General features: G+C 38.9%; 1 protein-coding gene across 1 annotated transcript; it reads right to left on the bottom strand.

Annotated features, from left to right (window-relative positions):
* Window positions 1–7,492: 7,492 nt before the first annotated feature.
* Window positions 7,493–8,080, bottom strand: LOC140169302 (uncharacterized). Its single transcript, XM_072192557.1, has one exon. It carries the CDS (start codon window positions 8,078–8,080, stop codon window positions 7,493–7,495), a length of 588 nt encoding a protein of 195 aa, XP_072048658.1.
* Window positions 8,081–17,962: the final 9,882 nt, after the last annotated feature.

The raw sequence follows: 17,962 nt of genomic DNA, 5'->3' as shown, positions 1-17,962 counted from the left end.
TCATATGTATAAAAGAATTGCATCGTACATTATTGAGCTGAATTTGTGTCATTAACCAGAGACGCAGTTCATTAAGGGCTCGGAAAGCAACATTTTCACAATTTTTTGTGGGACATGAGAGCACATCAGACATATTGAATTGCATTTTGAATACAATGAATGTCCTTCTTATACCAAAATTTTTTGATTTTTCGAAATTTGCGATATAATTAATACACATTTTATGGCAAATGATTAAAAATTGATATTTTGGAAGTTGAACTGTCGTCAAAGTATATTGTATAAATTTAATAATATGTGACTGTACACGACGGTATTATAGACTGTTGAAGATATAGATTTTTTTCCCAAAACACCAAAAAATGTAGGTCTTTTGGGGAAAATATGTATATTATTGTATATGTAAAATATAAAAAATATCAAATTTCAATTATTTGCCATAAAGTTTGTATTTATATATTGCAAATTTCAAAAAAATCAAAATTATTTGATATCAGAAGGTCGTTCCTCGTATTCCAAATGCAATTTGATATGTCTGATGTGCTCTCAGGTCCCACAAAAAATACTGTGCAAATGTTGCTATCTGATTCCTTAAGTCAGGCCTAAAATTTGTTTTGAGCTTTGTGTTTTTGTAGCCAACACATTCAAAGGTCATTCTATGAATGTACAAACATACAGGGGTTTACGAACTGTGTCCTGACTATGAGCATGTTTGAGATCCTGTTTTACACCAGTAAACAAAGAACTGAACAAATAAAACTTTGACTTTGTAATTTTCTCAATTTTGATTTGCTTGTTTATTTAGTCTGCATGTTTGTTATATTAATTAAATAAACAATATTTGCATACAATAATATTGTGCAAAATATTATCTTGCCAAAGATCACATCAATATTGGTATTTGATTAAAGTGGAACTTCCCTTGGATATTAATTTTGAAATAAAATTCTTACACATTTGAAAATGTTTATATGCAATTTCATCCATTCCGTCATAGCTGTGTTTTTCAAGCAGGCCTGGATTGACCTTTTTCAGGGCACTGGTCCAGGCTAAAATTAAATTTAAGGAGACCCTGTCTGTCCAGATATATGTCCTGGATATCCAACCTATATTTCTCATTTCAAAATGCATCACTTAAATTTACCAAAAATGAAGGTGTAAATATTTTGAGTTTGAGATTTAAGGGACACTTCCCTTGGATATTTGAAATAACATTTTAATGTTTGCTTTTTTATTCTCTCAAATTCCCACTGGATTTGACAGTGCAATGCACATTATGACACATTGCTCAATATGCTCTGCCAAATCCAACTGAGGCACCTGGATCTCACACTCTGGGCCCTGGCAAAACTGTGTAAGAGACAATGTGCATGCATTGCTCAATATGCACTGCCCAATCCAATCTGAGGCACCTGGATCACAGGCCCTGGGCCCTGGCAAAACTGTGTAAGAGACAATGTGCATGCATTGCTCAATAAGCACTGCCCAATCCAATCTGAGGCACCTGGATCACAGGCCCTGGGCCCCAGCAAAACTGTGTAAGAGACAATGTACCATGGTGCTGCAATGGACATGATGCGTTGCTTAATACACACTGGTCAATCGAATCTGAGGCACCTGGTTCTCAGGCCCTGGGCCCAGGTCTAACTGGCCCTATGGTAAATCTGCGCCTGTGTAGGAGACAATGTAACACGGCTTTACAATGCACATGGTTGCACATTGCTCAATACACACTGCCCAATCCAATCTGGGGAATCTACATCCCTGGCCTATAATAAGCCTAATGGGCCCTTTGGTAAATCTGGGCTTGTGTAATGTAACATGGCACTACATTGCACATCATGGTACATTGCTCAATATACATTGCCCAATCCAATCTGAGACACCTGGATCTGAGACCCTGGGCTTAGGCCTAACAGGCCTTCTAGTGAATCTGCGTCTGTGTAACAGACAATGTACAATGTAATACAATGTACATGATATTTGATCATAATATGCACTGCCCAATCCAATCTGAGGCACCTGGATCTCAGACCCTGGGCTTAGGCCTAACTGACCCTCTGGTGAAACATCTGGGCCTGTGTAGGAGACAATGTAACATGGTACTGCAATAATGCACATGATAGTGTGTTGCTCAATAAGCAATGCCCAATCCAATCTGAGGAGGAAGCTGGATCCCTGGCCTTGGGCATATAGAATTAACGGGCCCTTTGGTAAATCTGGGCCTGTGTAACAGACAATGTAACATGGCACTACAATGCACATGATGGTGCATTGCTCAATATACAATGCCCATCCAATCTGAGGCACCTGGATCTCAGACCCTGGGCTTACCTAACTGGCCCTCTGGTGAATCATCTGGGCATGTGTAGGAGACAATGTAACATGGCACTGCAATGAACATGATAGTGTGTTGCTCAATAAGCAATGCCCAATCCAATCTGAGGAATCTAGATCCCTGGCCTTGGGCATATAAGCCTAATGGGCCCTTTAGCAAATCTGGGCCTGTGTAACAGAGAATTTACCATGGTACTGCAATGCACATGATGGTGTATTGCTCAATATACACTGCCCAATCCAATCTGAGGCACCTGGATCTCAGACCCTAGGCTTAGGCCTAACAAGCGCAAGCCCTATGGTGAATCTGGGTGATCTGGGCCTGTGTAGGAAACAATGTAACATGGCACTGCAATGCACATGATAGTGTGTTGCTCAATAAGCAATGCCCAATCCAATCTGAGGAGGAATCTGGATCCCTGGCCTTGGGCCTATAAGCCTAATGGGCCCTTTAGCAAATCTGGGCCTGTGTAACAGAAAATTTACCATGATGGTGTATTGCTCAATATACACTGCCCAATCCAATCTGAGGCACCTGGATCTCATACCCTGATCCAGGACACCTAATTGTCTTCCGGTAAGCTGGGCCTGTGTAAGAGACAATTAATGTAACTATCTGCGGCACCTGGATTCCAGGCCTAACTGGCCGTATGGTAAATTTGGGCCTGTGTAGGAGATGATGTCACATGAGAAAAATGCAGTGCACATATTGGCCAATCCAATCTGTTACAATAATGACACCTGGACAGATCAGTTTAAAAGTTCATGTTATAAATCTTGATAACACTCAAACGGGAATACATCACACTGTGTTCTTTCGGGATACTGGACCAGAATGCAATTCACATTTATGCAGCTGAAAATGTTCTGGTTTTCTCATATCGATGCATAAAGGGGACAATAATATTTGACATTGTATGTAACTTGTAAGACAATCCATATTCTAAACAAATAGGGTTACCTCCTTTATGAGAAACACAAATTTATTTAGACTGTACATTATTTTATTCTACTTCTAGCAAAAGCAATTAAATTTGATTATATGCCTTCATGGCTGTTGAGGTTGAATTCTCTTGATCAAAGGGATGACAGTAAAATTGTTCACAAAACTAAAGAGGTTGCCTTCTTTTTCCTTAATCTGTATCTTCCTTGATATTTATTTTCATATCTGTTTCTCTCTATTCTTTCCATATAGGCCTAAATGATTACATAGGCTTTGTAGTCTAGCTTGAGCATTTTCTTTGAGCCTGGTCCAATCAAGGTCCAATTGTGTTTTTGCATGGAGCAAATGTTTCAACAAATGATACTTTTAAGCAACATTCATGAGTGCAATCAATATAACGTCTGTTCCTGTCTTCATTTGACTTCACGTGATATCAAGTACAAACCTTTCCCCAATGTATATGGGGTCCAAAAGGTTCAATTTTTTTTATTTAATATGTAATCATAGAAGCAATTATTAAAGAATATAAAATGTATAATGCAATGTCCTATTGCAGTTGAAATCCATACACCCCCTATGGAAGACAGGGAGTGTGCATTTCAACTGGTGTTACCTGAATGGGTGCCTCCATCTAAAATCTTCACCCCCTCTGTGAAAGATTATGGTCATGTCTTTATGAAGGGGTGTATGGATTTCAAATGGAACAGCCCAATATGAGCCAAATTAGTCTCATAACCAGTAGCACAGTTCATTAACCTCCAGTTAGGTCAGACTCAAAATTTGACCTCATGTGGAGTATGAGTTTTTGTACCCAACATATTCAAAGGTCATTTTATGAATGCACAAATCCTGGGGCACAAATATATTGGGGTCAAAGACTGTGTCCTGACTATGAACATGATTGAGATCCTGGTGATACTAGCAAACAAGGAACTGATAAAATAAACCTTTGACTTGTAATACAGTTATTTTGATTGGTTTGTTTATTTAGTCTGCAAGCTCACTGTATCAATTAAACAATATTTGCATACAATATCATAAATATTATTTTACCAAAGATTAAGGTCCAATTAATAGGATGGGCAATTTGGTTCAAATGATGGACAAACCTCAATACCGTAAAGTTTCGCCTAATGGCGCTATGGAATCCTTTGACATATAAGTGGAATTCCCAGGGTGGAATTGTAGACACAACCTAAAAATGCCCTCCTGTAAAATTCCCACAAGCAAATAAGGGCACAGAACCTTAATTCTTGTTGGGATTTCAGAGGAGGGAGCTCTCTATTTGTATATGAAATTTACCCCCAAGGCAAAGGAGCCCAAGTACGCCAATAGGCGAATCTTTAGGGTATGTAGCAAGACACTGCTTTAGGTGAATCAAAATGTGAACTTACCACATACTTCTCTGATCCAAAGTATCATTCAAATATCCTCAAGTAGTAGAATAACATAAGGCTCTGGTATCGATGAAGCCAAGTTTGTAAGTAATAAGTAACTGCAATGAGATTTAAAAGAACAAAATGTAAACCCACCATTTTCAAGACAAACCAAACTCTAAGTCAAGGAGTGCATCCATCAACGATGTACAAACACCCGCAAAATGGTATTTCGTAGAAAAGTTTTTAAAACCTCTTGGAAGCTGTTGCACATAAAAAGTCAACCATTCTTAAATGCTTAACCCTAACAGGACCAAGTACTACAAAATACTACTTGATACATGCACTGTTCGTGCGTGCATCCTACATGGTGTGATGACGCAATCGCCCTAAGTGATATAATCAGGCACGGTTTCCCTGGCCCGCGAAGCCTCGGGTTCAAATCCCACCCAGAGCAAACAACTTCTTTCTTTGTTTTCTCTCTTTATTCCTTCCTTCTTTCCCTTCCATCGCCAAAAAGCCCTTAGCCGGTTAGGGTTAGGTTACTATCGAAACTCAGTATAGGCCTCCTTAACCCTAACAGGACCAAGTACTACAAAATACTACTTGATATATGTGCTGTTCGAGCGTGGTGTGATGATGCAATCGCCATAAGTGATATATAGGTACGGTTTCGCTGGCCAGCAAAGCCCAACACCCAGAGCAAACAACTTCTTTCTTTGTTTTCTCTCTTTATTCCTTCCTTCTTTCCCTTCCCGTTGCCAAAAAGCCCTTAGGCGGTTAGAGTTAAGGTTTTTTTGTTAAAATTTGATCAAGCTTACTACTTTCTTGGGGTGTTCTTGCACCAAAATGTCCACTTTATCTAAAATCAGCATCTAGGGCTGTTGTTGAGTAGAACTTTCATTGCTGACAATGGTCAGATCTCAAGATCTGATGTCGGCAAGCTGTCGACAAAGTAATATATCAATTAAATCCAAATATTAAGTTCAGCGACCACATTTATGCGTTGATTATTTACATCAAAATATTGTTGCAAATGAAATTTGCCACATTCTGGTACCAATGACGATACACTTTGGACAACATTTGAGCATTTTTATGCTAATTAGCTAATTTGCATATAACTCAAATACGGAAGCGTCCAATGAAAAAATAAAGCTCCTACACGTTGTATTATATTTCAGGTATATTTTATTAAATGTCATAGCAGTATTAAAACACTGAATTGCGACACAATTTACAATTTATAAACATCAAAATTTACACATTAATTAATACAACATAAAAATATATATCTATGTACAATTTCAAAGTAATATATTACTACATCAAAAAACATATTTAAAAGAAAAGGAATTATAAAAACACAATTTAAATCAAATTCATAAAAAGTCAAAGAGGTAAGAGTAGTGCACTGGTAGGGAGCTCAATTATTGCACAAAAAAACCCTTTCATATTGATTGAATTTTATAATGATACATGAATATTACACACTGTTTTGGTGAAAGGTTTTCACTGAGAATATACAAGCTATTAAACTGCACTTTAATAAAAGTTAAAGGACATGGATGAAAATAATGCAAACAGCTAGCACAACAAAAATAAGTAATTTAGGAAGTATAGGAGGGTAGTTCATTTAAAAGACTGGTAAGATAGGGCAGTGGGCTGTTCTTGAATCGGTCTGTTTTGAATCGGTATGGTTTGAATTTTGCTTGTTTCTGGAGTTGCATACTTGATCTGAACTTAGAGCAGGGGAACCATCTTGAGAATCTTTCAGAGCTGCTAGCTTTGATAGCAAATTCCTTGCAGATATGAATTCTGCGGTCCACAAGAAATTGAAGGTTGAGGACTTCCAATGCATCAGAGTAGGTTGTATAATCTGATGAAAGGATGCAATGGCATACACGCTTCTGAATCTTCTCAAGGTGGTTCACCTGCTGCTGAGTGAGGCCAGCACTCCAGAGTGGTGCAGCATACTCTAGACATGGGCGGACATAACCTTTGTAAACGGTAAGGAGATCTTCTTTGTCAAGCCCGGCTCCTTTCAGTTTTCTGAGCATGAACAGCTTTCTGTTGGCCTTAGTGTACATTGTATTTACCTGACCCTCCCACTTCAAATCCTTATCAATGATAACTCCAAGTAGTTTGACCTTATCAACAACCACAAGATTCTGACTAGAAATACGGACTTCCACGTTGGGAGCAGGTTTTCTACCAAAATGGACTTGCATGACCTGACATTTTGTAGGATTGAGCATCATCTGATTATCAACAGTCCATTGGTGCAACGAGTCCAGGCTTTTCTGGATCTTACTAGGTTTCCCATGGTCCCTGCTTTCACCTATGGTCAGGTCATCGACATATTTCCATACGTGGATGTCTGATTTCTTGTCATTCTCTTGGGCACTGTTGATAATACTTAAAAATATTATTGGGGCCAAGATTGTACCTTGTGGAACCCCTCCCAATAAAGTTTCCCATTCAGACAGACTATTTTTATACTTAACTCTTTGTTGCCTGCCAGAAATGAAGTCGGCCACCCACTGCACAATAGATGGTGACACACCCATGCTCAGGAGATTTGAAACAGCAATGCTGTGGTCGATGACATCGAAGGCTTTTGAGAAATCTGTTAGTACCAACGTACTGATTGTACCAGATTTCTCAGCCTCCGAGACCAACTGGTGGTAAACATCTATCAAGCAGTGGGTAGTCGACATACCTTTCTGGTTGCCATATTGCCTCTCATCGACCTGGGATTGAATAGAATCAACAACAAATTTGGAAACCTTGCCTTCAGCTATTTTGGCCAAGTTTGATGTAAGTGACACTGGTCTTAATTTGTCAATGTCGTCTTCGGAAGCGGGATGACATTTGCTTGTTTCCACTGTGATGGCACTACACCTTCTTGAAGAGAAGTGTTTATGATGTCTGTGACAGGTGAGCTAAGCTCATAAGCAAATTCTTTTAAAACCTTCTGAGGGATGTTATCAGGGCCACCCGCTTTCGAAACCGACACCTTCTTCAAGTCACCATAGATCTCCCATGGCTGGAATTGAGGGGGAGGATCTTTACTCGGGAGGTAGGCAGGCAATTCATCACAATTGAGGGGCTGTTGAACTTGGGAAAAACTTGCCAGCTGTTTGTTGATAGCATTAGAAACAGCAACATGATCAACAGGGTCTACACCCGGCACATGGATAGTGGGGTTCGATTTATTCATGTTGGCAAATGATCTTATTTCTTTGTGCCATTTACCAGGTTCAGTCTTTTGCAGATACTTGACTTTATTTATATTATGACTATGTTTAGCTTTCTTGATTTCGTATATGACTTGATTCCGCAGTTTATTAAATATACATTTGTCCCCAGAGGCAAATGCTTTCTGCCTTCTCTGAATAAGATTCTTGACTCTGTCCGTCATCCAGGGCTTATCAGTGGAAATGTAAATTAAACGGAACAGCCTATTTTGGGACCATTTCAGAGTGAGTACGTAAATTAAATAGAACAGCCAATGGGTATGTAATTTAATTGGAACAGCCTTAACGCTTCACGCTGGTATTTCCAATTATTATATTAATAATTATATTACAGATATGTCTGTTTAGTCCTACATGTGTAGGGTGGGGGGTGGTATGTGGGTGTTAATAACAATATAATTCTCAGGTGCTACTGTGTACAAATTCTGAGCCCGGAAGCTGCTTTATTTGATGAGAAACGGCCGGCCCTTTGTTTTAACATTTGGGGCCATGGGGCCCATAATATTTGACTTATGAGGCCCATGGACATATGTTGAAGTTTAATTCTCTAGTGCTATCAGTAGACTCAAGCTGGGCACTGTAGCTGCTTTATTTACTGAGTAACGGCCGGCCCTATGTTTTAGCGTTTGGGGCCCAGGGGCCCATATTATGTGACATATGGGGTACATATATACATATGACAATATAATACTGAAAACCTATCTGTGTACCAAATCTGAGCCCTGTAGCTACTTTTTTTGCTGAGAAACGGCCGGCCCTTTGTTTTAACATTTGGGGCCCTGGGGCCCAATATATATGACTTATGGGGCTCATGTACATATGTTGAAGTATGATTCTCAAGTGCTATCAGTAAGCTCAAGCTGGCCACTGTAACTACTTTATTTACTGAGTAACGGCCGGCCCTGTGTTTTTTGCGTTTGGGGCCCTGGGGCCCATATTATGTGACATATGGGAATTATATATACCTATGACAATATAATACTAAAGACCTATCTGTGTACCAAATCTGAACCTTGTAGCTACTTTATTTGCTGAGAAACGGCCGGCCCTTTGTTTCGGCCTGCACTTTGGCTCGTTTTTTGCAGGTTTACATGGTCCAATAATCACAAGATGACTGACATGTGGTAACAAAGGCAACAGTCACTGCTATTTGATTACTTCGCCTGTGATTGGCCATCACTGTGATACGATGGTCAAAAAACCAATAGATGACTGACATGTGGTAACAAAGGAACCAGTCACTGCAAGTTGATTAATTCCTGTATGACTGGCCATTCAATACATGCCTGTGATACACCGTAAAACCCCGTCTACAAGAATATACCTAAAGAAACGCCCTCAATAAAATTGGTTGCTTTTTGTATTTGGAGTTTGAGCAAATATATACTGGCACTGGGTGGCTATGCATTCCATCTAAGTATGTTGTAACACCAATCAAGTATATTGACATAATAACGACTGTTTCGTATATCAGGATCGTATAGCTCAATTGATAGGGCGTCAGACTTTGGAACTGAAGAGAGCATGGTCCGGGCACCGGTTCCGTTTTTTCATTCTCGTTTAATTTTAACTTTTGACATGTTCTTTTTATCTTTCTTCAAATCTACCTTTCTACTTTTAATTTTAGGTTTTTTTTGTTTTTTTTCTTTTTTAGTTTTTTTATAGTTTTTTTAGTAATTTTGTGGTTTTATAGAAACTAGTAAAAGCATTTATTCTAAATAATAGCGAAACCCACGGTTAGACAGATGTGTTGTAACTACTTGTCTGTCCTCGTCTTTGCAATAAAAACCTATGTTGCACCTTTGTGCCATCCCAATTCTTGAGGAATGGTAGGTAGGGTGCGTTTTTGGCTTTATCACGATTTTGTTTCTACTTATGTATATAAGTGTGTCATCAAAAGACCGGCCACCACCACCGTGGCCGCGTCTCTTTTTAGACTAGCTTTCTTGCGGCCAGAACGGTCGACAATGGCAACTGCGTTCTCATCGTGGGGGTTGTACCTTCCCCTACGACTAGCCCGCTGTTGCCATAATGACGCATTCCGACCGCAAGAAGCCCGCACAAGAACACTTTCATCGTGCTGGAAAATATATGAAGCAAATCTAATCTAAGCATTTTAATGTTGTATACAAGAACCTGTTCCAACTTACTGCAGGGGTGTTCAATTTAGTTAATACTCTTGGTCCTTTTTACGAACTTAATATATGCATCTTCTACCCCTCGCCAGAATTAAAGACTTGTGATGAAATCAAAATAAATATTGTTCTGTTGCCACAATTGCAGTTTTTTCAATAAAAAAAATAGATGAGGAATAATAATTATTCATATTTGAATCTATTGTCCCATCAAGAATAGAGTGTCTTCAAAAACTTCAATCAATTCATCTGACAAAGGAAACTATTCTGGTCATTCAATTTTGTTTCGCTTGCACCTGTTATATCACAGGCGTTGGTAGAGAAGGCACACTTCTCTTGTCTTCACCGAAGTAGTGATGTAAACACTAACATGATTAATTACCATAGCTAGCAATGGACATGCACTATTTTTTGTTCCACTTGAACCCATACTCATTCGCTGTCGATGTGACGTAATTAAACGGATTAACTACCATAGCAATTGATGAATACAATTTCGAATATCTAGCCCTGCACTTCATCGTTCACGTGGCACCTATGCATTGAACCATAGTTGTCAAAGAAATGCTAATCACTCGCCATGTAAGATTAGTATTTATGAAAAGAGTGGTATTCAATCTATGTTTGGTGACATACGCGGGTGATTAGTGCAATCTGCTTGATGGTAGTTATTGCGATTATTACGTCACTTCGACAGCGAATTGTAGTATAGACGAATCCAACAAGCCAAGTGATGGTCAGAATTTATTCGGCCATTATACGCTGGTGAAGTTACGTAATTAATCGGATTAATTACCATAGCAATAGGTGAAAACAATTTCGAACATATCGCGCTGCGCTACAAGCAGGTTACACAGTTTTTGGGTAGTTTGGTACCCTACATTTTTCCAAGATGGCGCCCATCGACTGCCAATTATTCGGACCCTTTCCAGCAAAAATACAGCTTATTTAGCCAGTCTCGTCATGGGGTCATCGAAGAGAATATTTTCCTAGCATATTGAGCTAACTCCTCAGCTATTTGGTTTTTCACGATATGATAGTAATGGAAAGATTCGACCAAATGTTCGCCGTTTTTTCGCCATTTAATTTTTTTTGAAACGATGACGTAAACATTGCATCATCTCTTCCACAGGTAATACACTCCTTCACGTACAGGGGTATTATGCCATCACATGCATTATCGCGCATAGGCTGAATGACTGACTTCATTTGCGCAAACGAGTGGCTTATCCTATACGCTGGCGAAGTTACGTAATTAATCGGATTAATTACCATAGCAATAGGTGAAAACAATTTTGAACATACCGCGCTGAACTACAAGCAGGTTACACTCATCACCTGTGTATGTCTGCAATCATAGATTGAATAGAATACTGGTCTTTTCAAAGATACTAATCTTACAGGTGCAAGTAATCAGCATGATATGGTTCAATGAAGAGGTACCGCGTGAACGTATCAGTGCAGCGCGGTATATTCAAAAATTGTTTTCACCTATTGCTATGGTAGTTAATCCGATTATTACGTAACTTCGCCAGCGTATAGTATATTAGTACTCGAGAATCCTTGGTATCAGTGTAACGCGGTATATTCAAAAATTGTTTTCACCTATTGCTATGGTAGTTAATCCGATTATTACGTATAACTTCGCCAGCGTATTGGAATAAAATAGGAGGATGTGAGTTCATAAGGGCAATGTCGGGGATTATAGGTCACAATCGATGTGGAGAGATGAGAGGTCCGACCAACAGCCATTATAGCGAATGGTTCATGTTCAACTAATTCCAGCGGACGGTCTGTGGCTAGTAAGGAATCGTCTTTGACCACATGCGCAGATCTGTCTCGTCAGGAAGATATTTAATATCCCGAATTTATAATAGGCCTATGCCTACCAGTTCCATCGTATAACCGATCTGCTAGAGAATATTAGTTACCATGTTTAATAAATTCGTATTTATCGTATAATAAAATGTAGCCAAATGTATATTATGTGTCACACGGTTTTCTGCTGAACCACTAGCACACAGTGTCATCTACCCTATATCTTCATGGCAGAAATCGCCATGGTAGGTTGAATCCACAGCCACGATTGGCCATTTGGTTCAGACCTTTGAAGCTCTTTGAGACGAATAATTAGTCGAGGGACATGACTGAAGGCTACTCACAATAGCCGGGTATTGATCTTGGTTGTGCGTGAATAAGCTTGTATACCCCATTGAGGTCAATGGTCATCGACTTCTACTGCCTAGTAGTGAGTGCAGCTGTACTACACGCTGTAGCCATACTGGACCAACGCAATATAAAATTAGAGTTTTGGTTAGATTTTGAGTTCAAAGCGCACGGCCAATTTTCAAAGCGCATTCTAGCGACTATCATATCTGTTCAACACGTATTTTCAAGTGTATGAGACCAAATCTGGTTTCTTGAGAAAAATCATGACGGGAGATATTCATCATTTTCTAACCCGGTATCAGAAGATTTTCGTCTGATATCAAAATCGTGCATAGCAATTCACGTGTATCGATCCCGTGTATTCATTTTAGTGTCCCTTCTGCACCAAATAATTATTAGCCAGGCGGTGTCGGTGTGTAGCAGGCTATGTTACCACATCTATGACAATGACAAAGGTGAATTTTGATGATTTTTACGATCGTCCGGATGAGCAAATCACTGAATGGGTCTTTAGTTCCATCCTCTCCTTATCCTGCCAATATTATATGAATCAAAGAAAAATAAAGAAAAAATAAAATTAAACAAGAAAAAAAAGACAAAGAAAAGAAACAATAAAAGAAAAACAATAGAATAAATTAAACTAAATATGAAAAAAAATGATCACGAAAGGAGTCTTTAGAAAATGCAAGAAAATATAAATGAAAAGTTTGAACAATATTTTGTTTATAAAAGTTTGTGTGACCGTGATGAGGCTCGAACTCACCATCTTCCGATCTAAAGAACCAAAGTCTTATGCCTTGCCAAGTGAGGTATGCTCGTGAGATGCGAAATAAAGATAAAATAATACATTGTATACCTGCTTGTGTCGGTAAATGATTTGCTCAAATTCCATAATGATATAATATTGTGGAGGGCGCTAGCATGAAATATGCTATCATCACAGTCGCTACTATTCCTTGTAGACGGGTTTCTACGGTATAGCCTTTTCAAAATGTTTGCTTGACTGCATTGACAATACCCGGGAACAATACACACAGTATATGCATTGGACCAGGGACTGTGTATGAAGGGACTCGAAACGGATTATAGATAGCTATTGTCAAGCTATTGTTATCAGGTTATCTTTTATGGCCTTCGATTACATGCGAGTTGCATCGAGGGCGTGATGTTTGTTTTCTTATTATTTACTCATGTTGCCCTATTCAAATATTTCTAAAGTTATGTCAAATAGAGTGCTTGCACGAATGGTCATTAGTTCAAATCATCCTCCAGACAAGCTCCATAAGATATGCTAATGCATGGAGTACAAAGATTTACTTTGATCTATACCAGTTTACAGGTGATTGGTATTGTACTCCATGCATTTGCACATGTCTTCTGGAGCGTGTCTGGAGGATGATTTGAACTTATGATCTTCCGTGCAAGCACTATATTGTGTAAAATGTCTATCCTTTGTAGAACATAATTTCTGTGTAACGATGGTGATTTTGGTATCTAATTATGTTTTCTTGCATGAGAAATACAACTACGCAACTTAAAAAACTGTACATGAAACCAATAACCTAATCATTACAATATGGAAGTTTTAGCAGCCCTGTTGCAAAAGAGGGTCATCGGTTCCTTGTATAGTTTTTTAATTTGCTTAGTTGTATTTCTCATGCAAGAAAACATATAATTAGACACCAAAATTACCAAAATCAGACGTTGTTAACTCATGGTCAGAATTCAAAAGGTCGTTGACCTTTGGAAATTTATCATCAAAGCGCCCTCTAGAAAGGTCTGACGCATAACAAACTACACATTTTTGGAATCCTCATGACCATACGAGTATTTTGATATATTACTTGGCATAGTTGGAGCACTCTGAAAATTTGACCCCCGTGTGACCTTGATTGACCCCTCCCCGGAATGCCCGGAAGTTTCAGGAGGTGAGCCCAAGCTAAATTTATTCACAATCAATCAAAGATCCCAAAATGACTCTCAAACTTTTGTTCTATGATTTAGTCACGGAGTCTACAGGCTGTTCCTCTACTAAGAATGCTATAACAAATTTACATTTTTCTGTAATGTGTACACCGTACGCTTGCTGTTCCTACTAATTTTGATACTGAAATAATTATTAAAATAACGTTCTTTGATTATTTATGTTGGCATTTCTAGAGTCTATCATTATAGGCAAACATGTAAGCTCATTTTGCAATGTTCAAGACAAGCCCGGGAAGACAAGCCACACGCTGTGTTGTAACTGTGCTTGGGTTCGTACCAGGGTATCGATCAACGTAGTGCCGTACTATTACACTGACTTTCCTATTCGGCGAGGATGACAATTTTGACCTCCTCATCTATTTAGAAATAGAGAGGTAGACAAAAGACCGTTCCAATTGTCCAAACATTCAAGTATCAGAAGGATGGTTCACAATAGCGTGATTCACGTAACCATGGTAACAGGGATTAAAAAGCTGTCAAGTAGAACCATGTGCTTCTTTTGTCCAATTTGCCATCAAGATTTCAAACGGAAACAGTTCAGACCCAGAGCACGATCATGTCAGAAATTTATATTTTGTTCTGGGCAGTGACGTAGCGTCATAGGGGCATGGGGGGCACGTGCCCGCACCCCCAATCGATTGCAAAATTTTACAAAATCCCATAGGAAAATTGCCAAAAAACGGCTTGTGCCCCCCAATCAGACCCGGTGCGCTCCCCCCCCCCCAATTATGGTCGGTGCCCCCAATCAGATGACCCACGCTACGCCACTTGTTCTGGGACTGATTATTCGGGCTACGAACGTATTATTCATGCTTGCTCAACTGAGGATAATTTGTAAACCAACAACCCGCATGGGACAATGGGTGGAAGCCGTTTCCAGTCCCTTCAACACAGTCCCTGGCATACCATACATGTATAGGCCTATGTATAGTAAATTTGTCTGCTTTATCTGTTTTGTGCTGTTTAATCAAATAGTTAAACATAATTTCCATAAAATGTAAGCTTTTACTGTCAGATATGTCCCCTTTTAATTTTTGAGCCTAACAAGTGAGGTGAAGCAAAGAAAATTGGAATTTACTACTAGCGCCAATGAATGTTATACGATTGTAAAACGGTACGATCCTCTGGGTGTGTGTGTGTGGGGGGGGGTGCGTATGTGCGTCCTGCACGCGTATTTTTTTCTGCAACTATAACGGGACGCAAAACGATACCGGTATGTTATAAGAATCAAACTTACAAGAAAGATGGCTCTTGTGAAATCCTACAATTCTGTCAGAGAAAATATGCATATTTGCATTAAATTTTAATTAATTGACATAATTGATTAATTAATAAATATTTTATTTAATGATTTACCATAATTCCAAACATGTCAAACAATATGTCAAATTAAAGCTAATGAAATGCTTTATATATTGGTCAGAGCACATTTTGCAGAATGCATTTAGTATTTTAGTTACATGACTCTGCAGGGTCTATTGTTCTATTGTTTCCTATTAGAGCGCTGACATATTGGAAAATGTTGCCAATCAATATTCATGAGAGTGTACATTCAACGTCCAGTTTTCGAAATTGGGTGACTTGTGTTTGGCAGGTGTGAAATACATCTGACTGGGCGTTTTAATTACGTAACGAATAAAGGCATTGACATCATCGAATGGCTGCCCAGTGCTGTTATGTGTTTAGTTATTATATAGGCCTAATAATTATTATTAAAGTTATTCATCATTCCTTTCTTTTCCCTTCTCTGTACTTATTCTTTCCTGTGCCTACACTTTATCACTCCCTCGCTCTCCTTGTCCCCTCTCACCCTCCCTCTCTCATTCCCATCATTTTCCTTATATTTCTATTTATCTACTTGTCTTTATTATATGTTTTCATTTCTCCCTTCCCCAGCCCTCTCTCATTCTCCATATCCCCCCCTCCTCTCTTCCTCCCCCTCCCCTCCTAAGACTTCTCACAGGGGTGAATCTGCTCCTCTCCAACCCCCTCCCCTCTTTGGATACGCCACTATTTCTATACCAATCTCCTTCTTAAAATAAAATTAAATGGAAATTTCTTAAAAACAACCTTTATAGGCCTATACTTATACTTACATGTATACGTATAGCGCACACCGTCATCATCCCTATATGTTCGTGTTAAAAATTGCCGTGGTAGTACGATAAATCCTCACGTTTTTCAACAACTACGCATGGTGATTTTGTTTGAGATAGGCCGTGCGACTCAGGCTATGCATACAATTTGAGATTTTGAGAGCCGGCCACACTGTTTCTATTCTATGTTTTACGATTTTCGCATGATCAGTATATGGCTGGCCGTAACCGCCACAACGTGGAGCTGCTACGCGTAGCTTACTTTTCGCTTCGCGGAGCTAAATTGACCAATCATGTTAGATCTTTTCATTACGCGGAGCCAGTTGATGCATCATCGTTCCAGAGAGAAAACTCTTGCCAAAATTAATGTTTACTATGTGGATTTTAAATGAATCGAATGTAAATAAACCACCAACAGTTGTACAGGATCAATACCATTGTTTGATTAGTGTATAGTCAATGTTACCTTGCATGCATGTGCCATGTGTGTGGCGTGTTTGTTTGTTTGTCTACTGTGTCAGGCCAGGATCACTGACACCCACGGTACTGATACTGTCATACTATCACGGTGATCATATTGTTGAATGTTGTTGACTTTAAAATAATCATGATGCAGTCATGTCTACAGTAGAATTCACCACGACCTTTGAAGGACTTAAACCCCATTAAAAGCTATTAAACCAAGATAACACTCAATGAAAACAGCTCAACTATGTTACATCAGATCTTCTCTGGTTAAATACACACTGCACTTGTGTCTGTTTTGCCTGTACAATGAACAATGAGCTGGTATTATAGTTTCAGTTGGGTGAATGATTATAAAGCGAACGCAAGGTAACAATACTGTCTGGGCTTTTGTTTACGAAATGAGACAATAGTCTGCTTATTGTTAACCAGCGTTCTTGAAAATGAGAAGCATAATGGTTTGCAGACTTAACACGGTTTAGAAATAATTTGTTCATATTTTTTGGTGTTATCTGTCGTTTACATATCCTTCCTAAAACACAAAAGTACCAATATTTCCAAACACCTAAATTAGCTAAAAATTTAGGAAATGTTACAGAACTATATTTTCTAGAATTTCAGAGAATACTTTAAATATTGACTGGTTATTTTTTACACAGTGACGTCATATAGGCAATGGCATAATACTTCTAACATACACTAGGTCACGCGTCAATGGTGAGCGCACTGAGTATTGTGTATAGGAAAACGGGCAGTACCGTAACTACAGTATGTATGGCCTACTACTAGTATATAAAGTAAATCCGAACTGGTTTGCTGAAGGTCGAATTCCGCAGGCCACGCCGCGCAAGATGTACAAATCAGCTCCCGGCGATACACTGCAGATCGCAGAATTGTGTGCATGGTTTACCACCACTCTGCCTAGCTATATAGTTGTGTACAATACTGTATGAGTTTCTTGTGAGTGCATGTCCATCTTAATAATAAGTCGGTTCGTACTTTTCATAAATTACTTTTTGAATCATAACTATCGTGACCGAGGATATCTTGCAACTACGTGAAGCTCGTCTGGCAAATTCTTAATGACTAAATTCGCTTCACGTAATGAGTAAGTCGTACTTGATTGGTCAGTTTTACCTCCGAGTAATGAAAAACTCTAACATGATTGGTCAATTTGGCTCCTGCACGGAACAAA

Source organism: Amphiura filiformis, chromosome 14, assembly GCF_039555335.1.
Source record: "Amphiura filiformis chromosome 14, Afil_fr2py, whole genome shotgun sequence".
NCBI classification, from domain to species: Eukaryota; Metazoa; Echinodermata; class Ophiuroidea; order Amphilepidida; family Amphiuridae; genus Amphiura; species Amphiura filiformis.
Note: the sequence above shows the minus strand (reverse complement) of the source record. Positions and strands in the feature narration are given on the sequence as shown.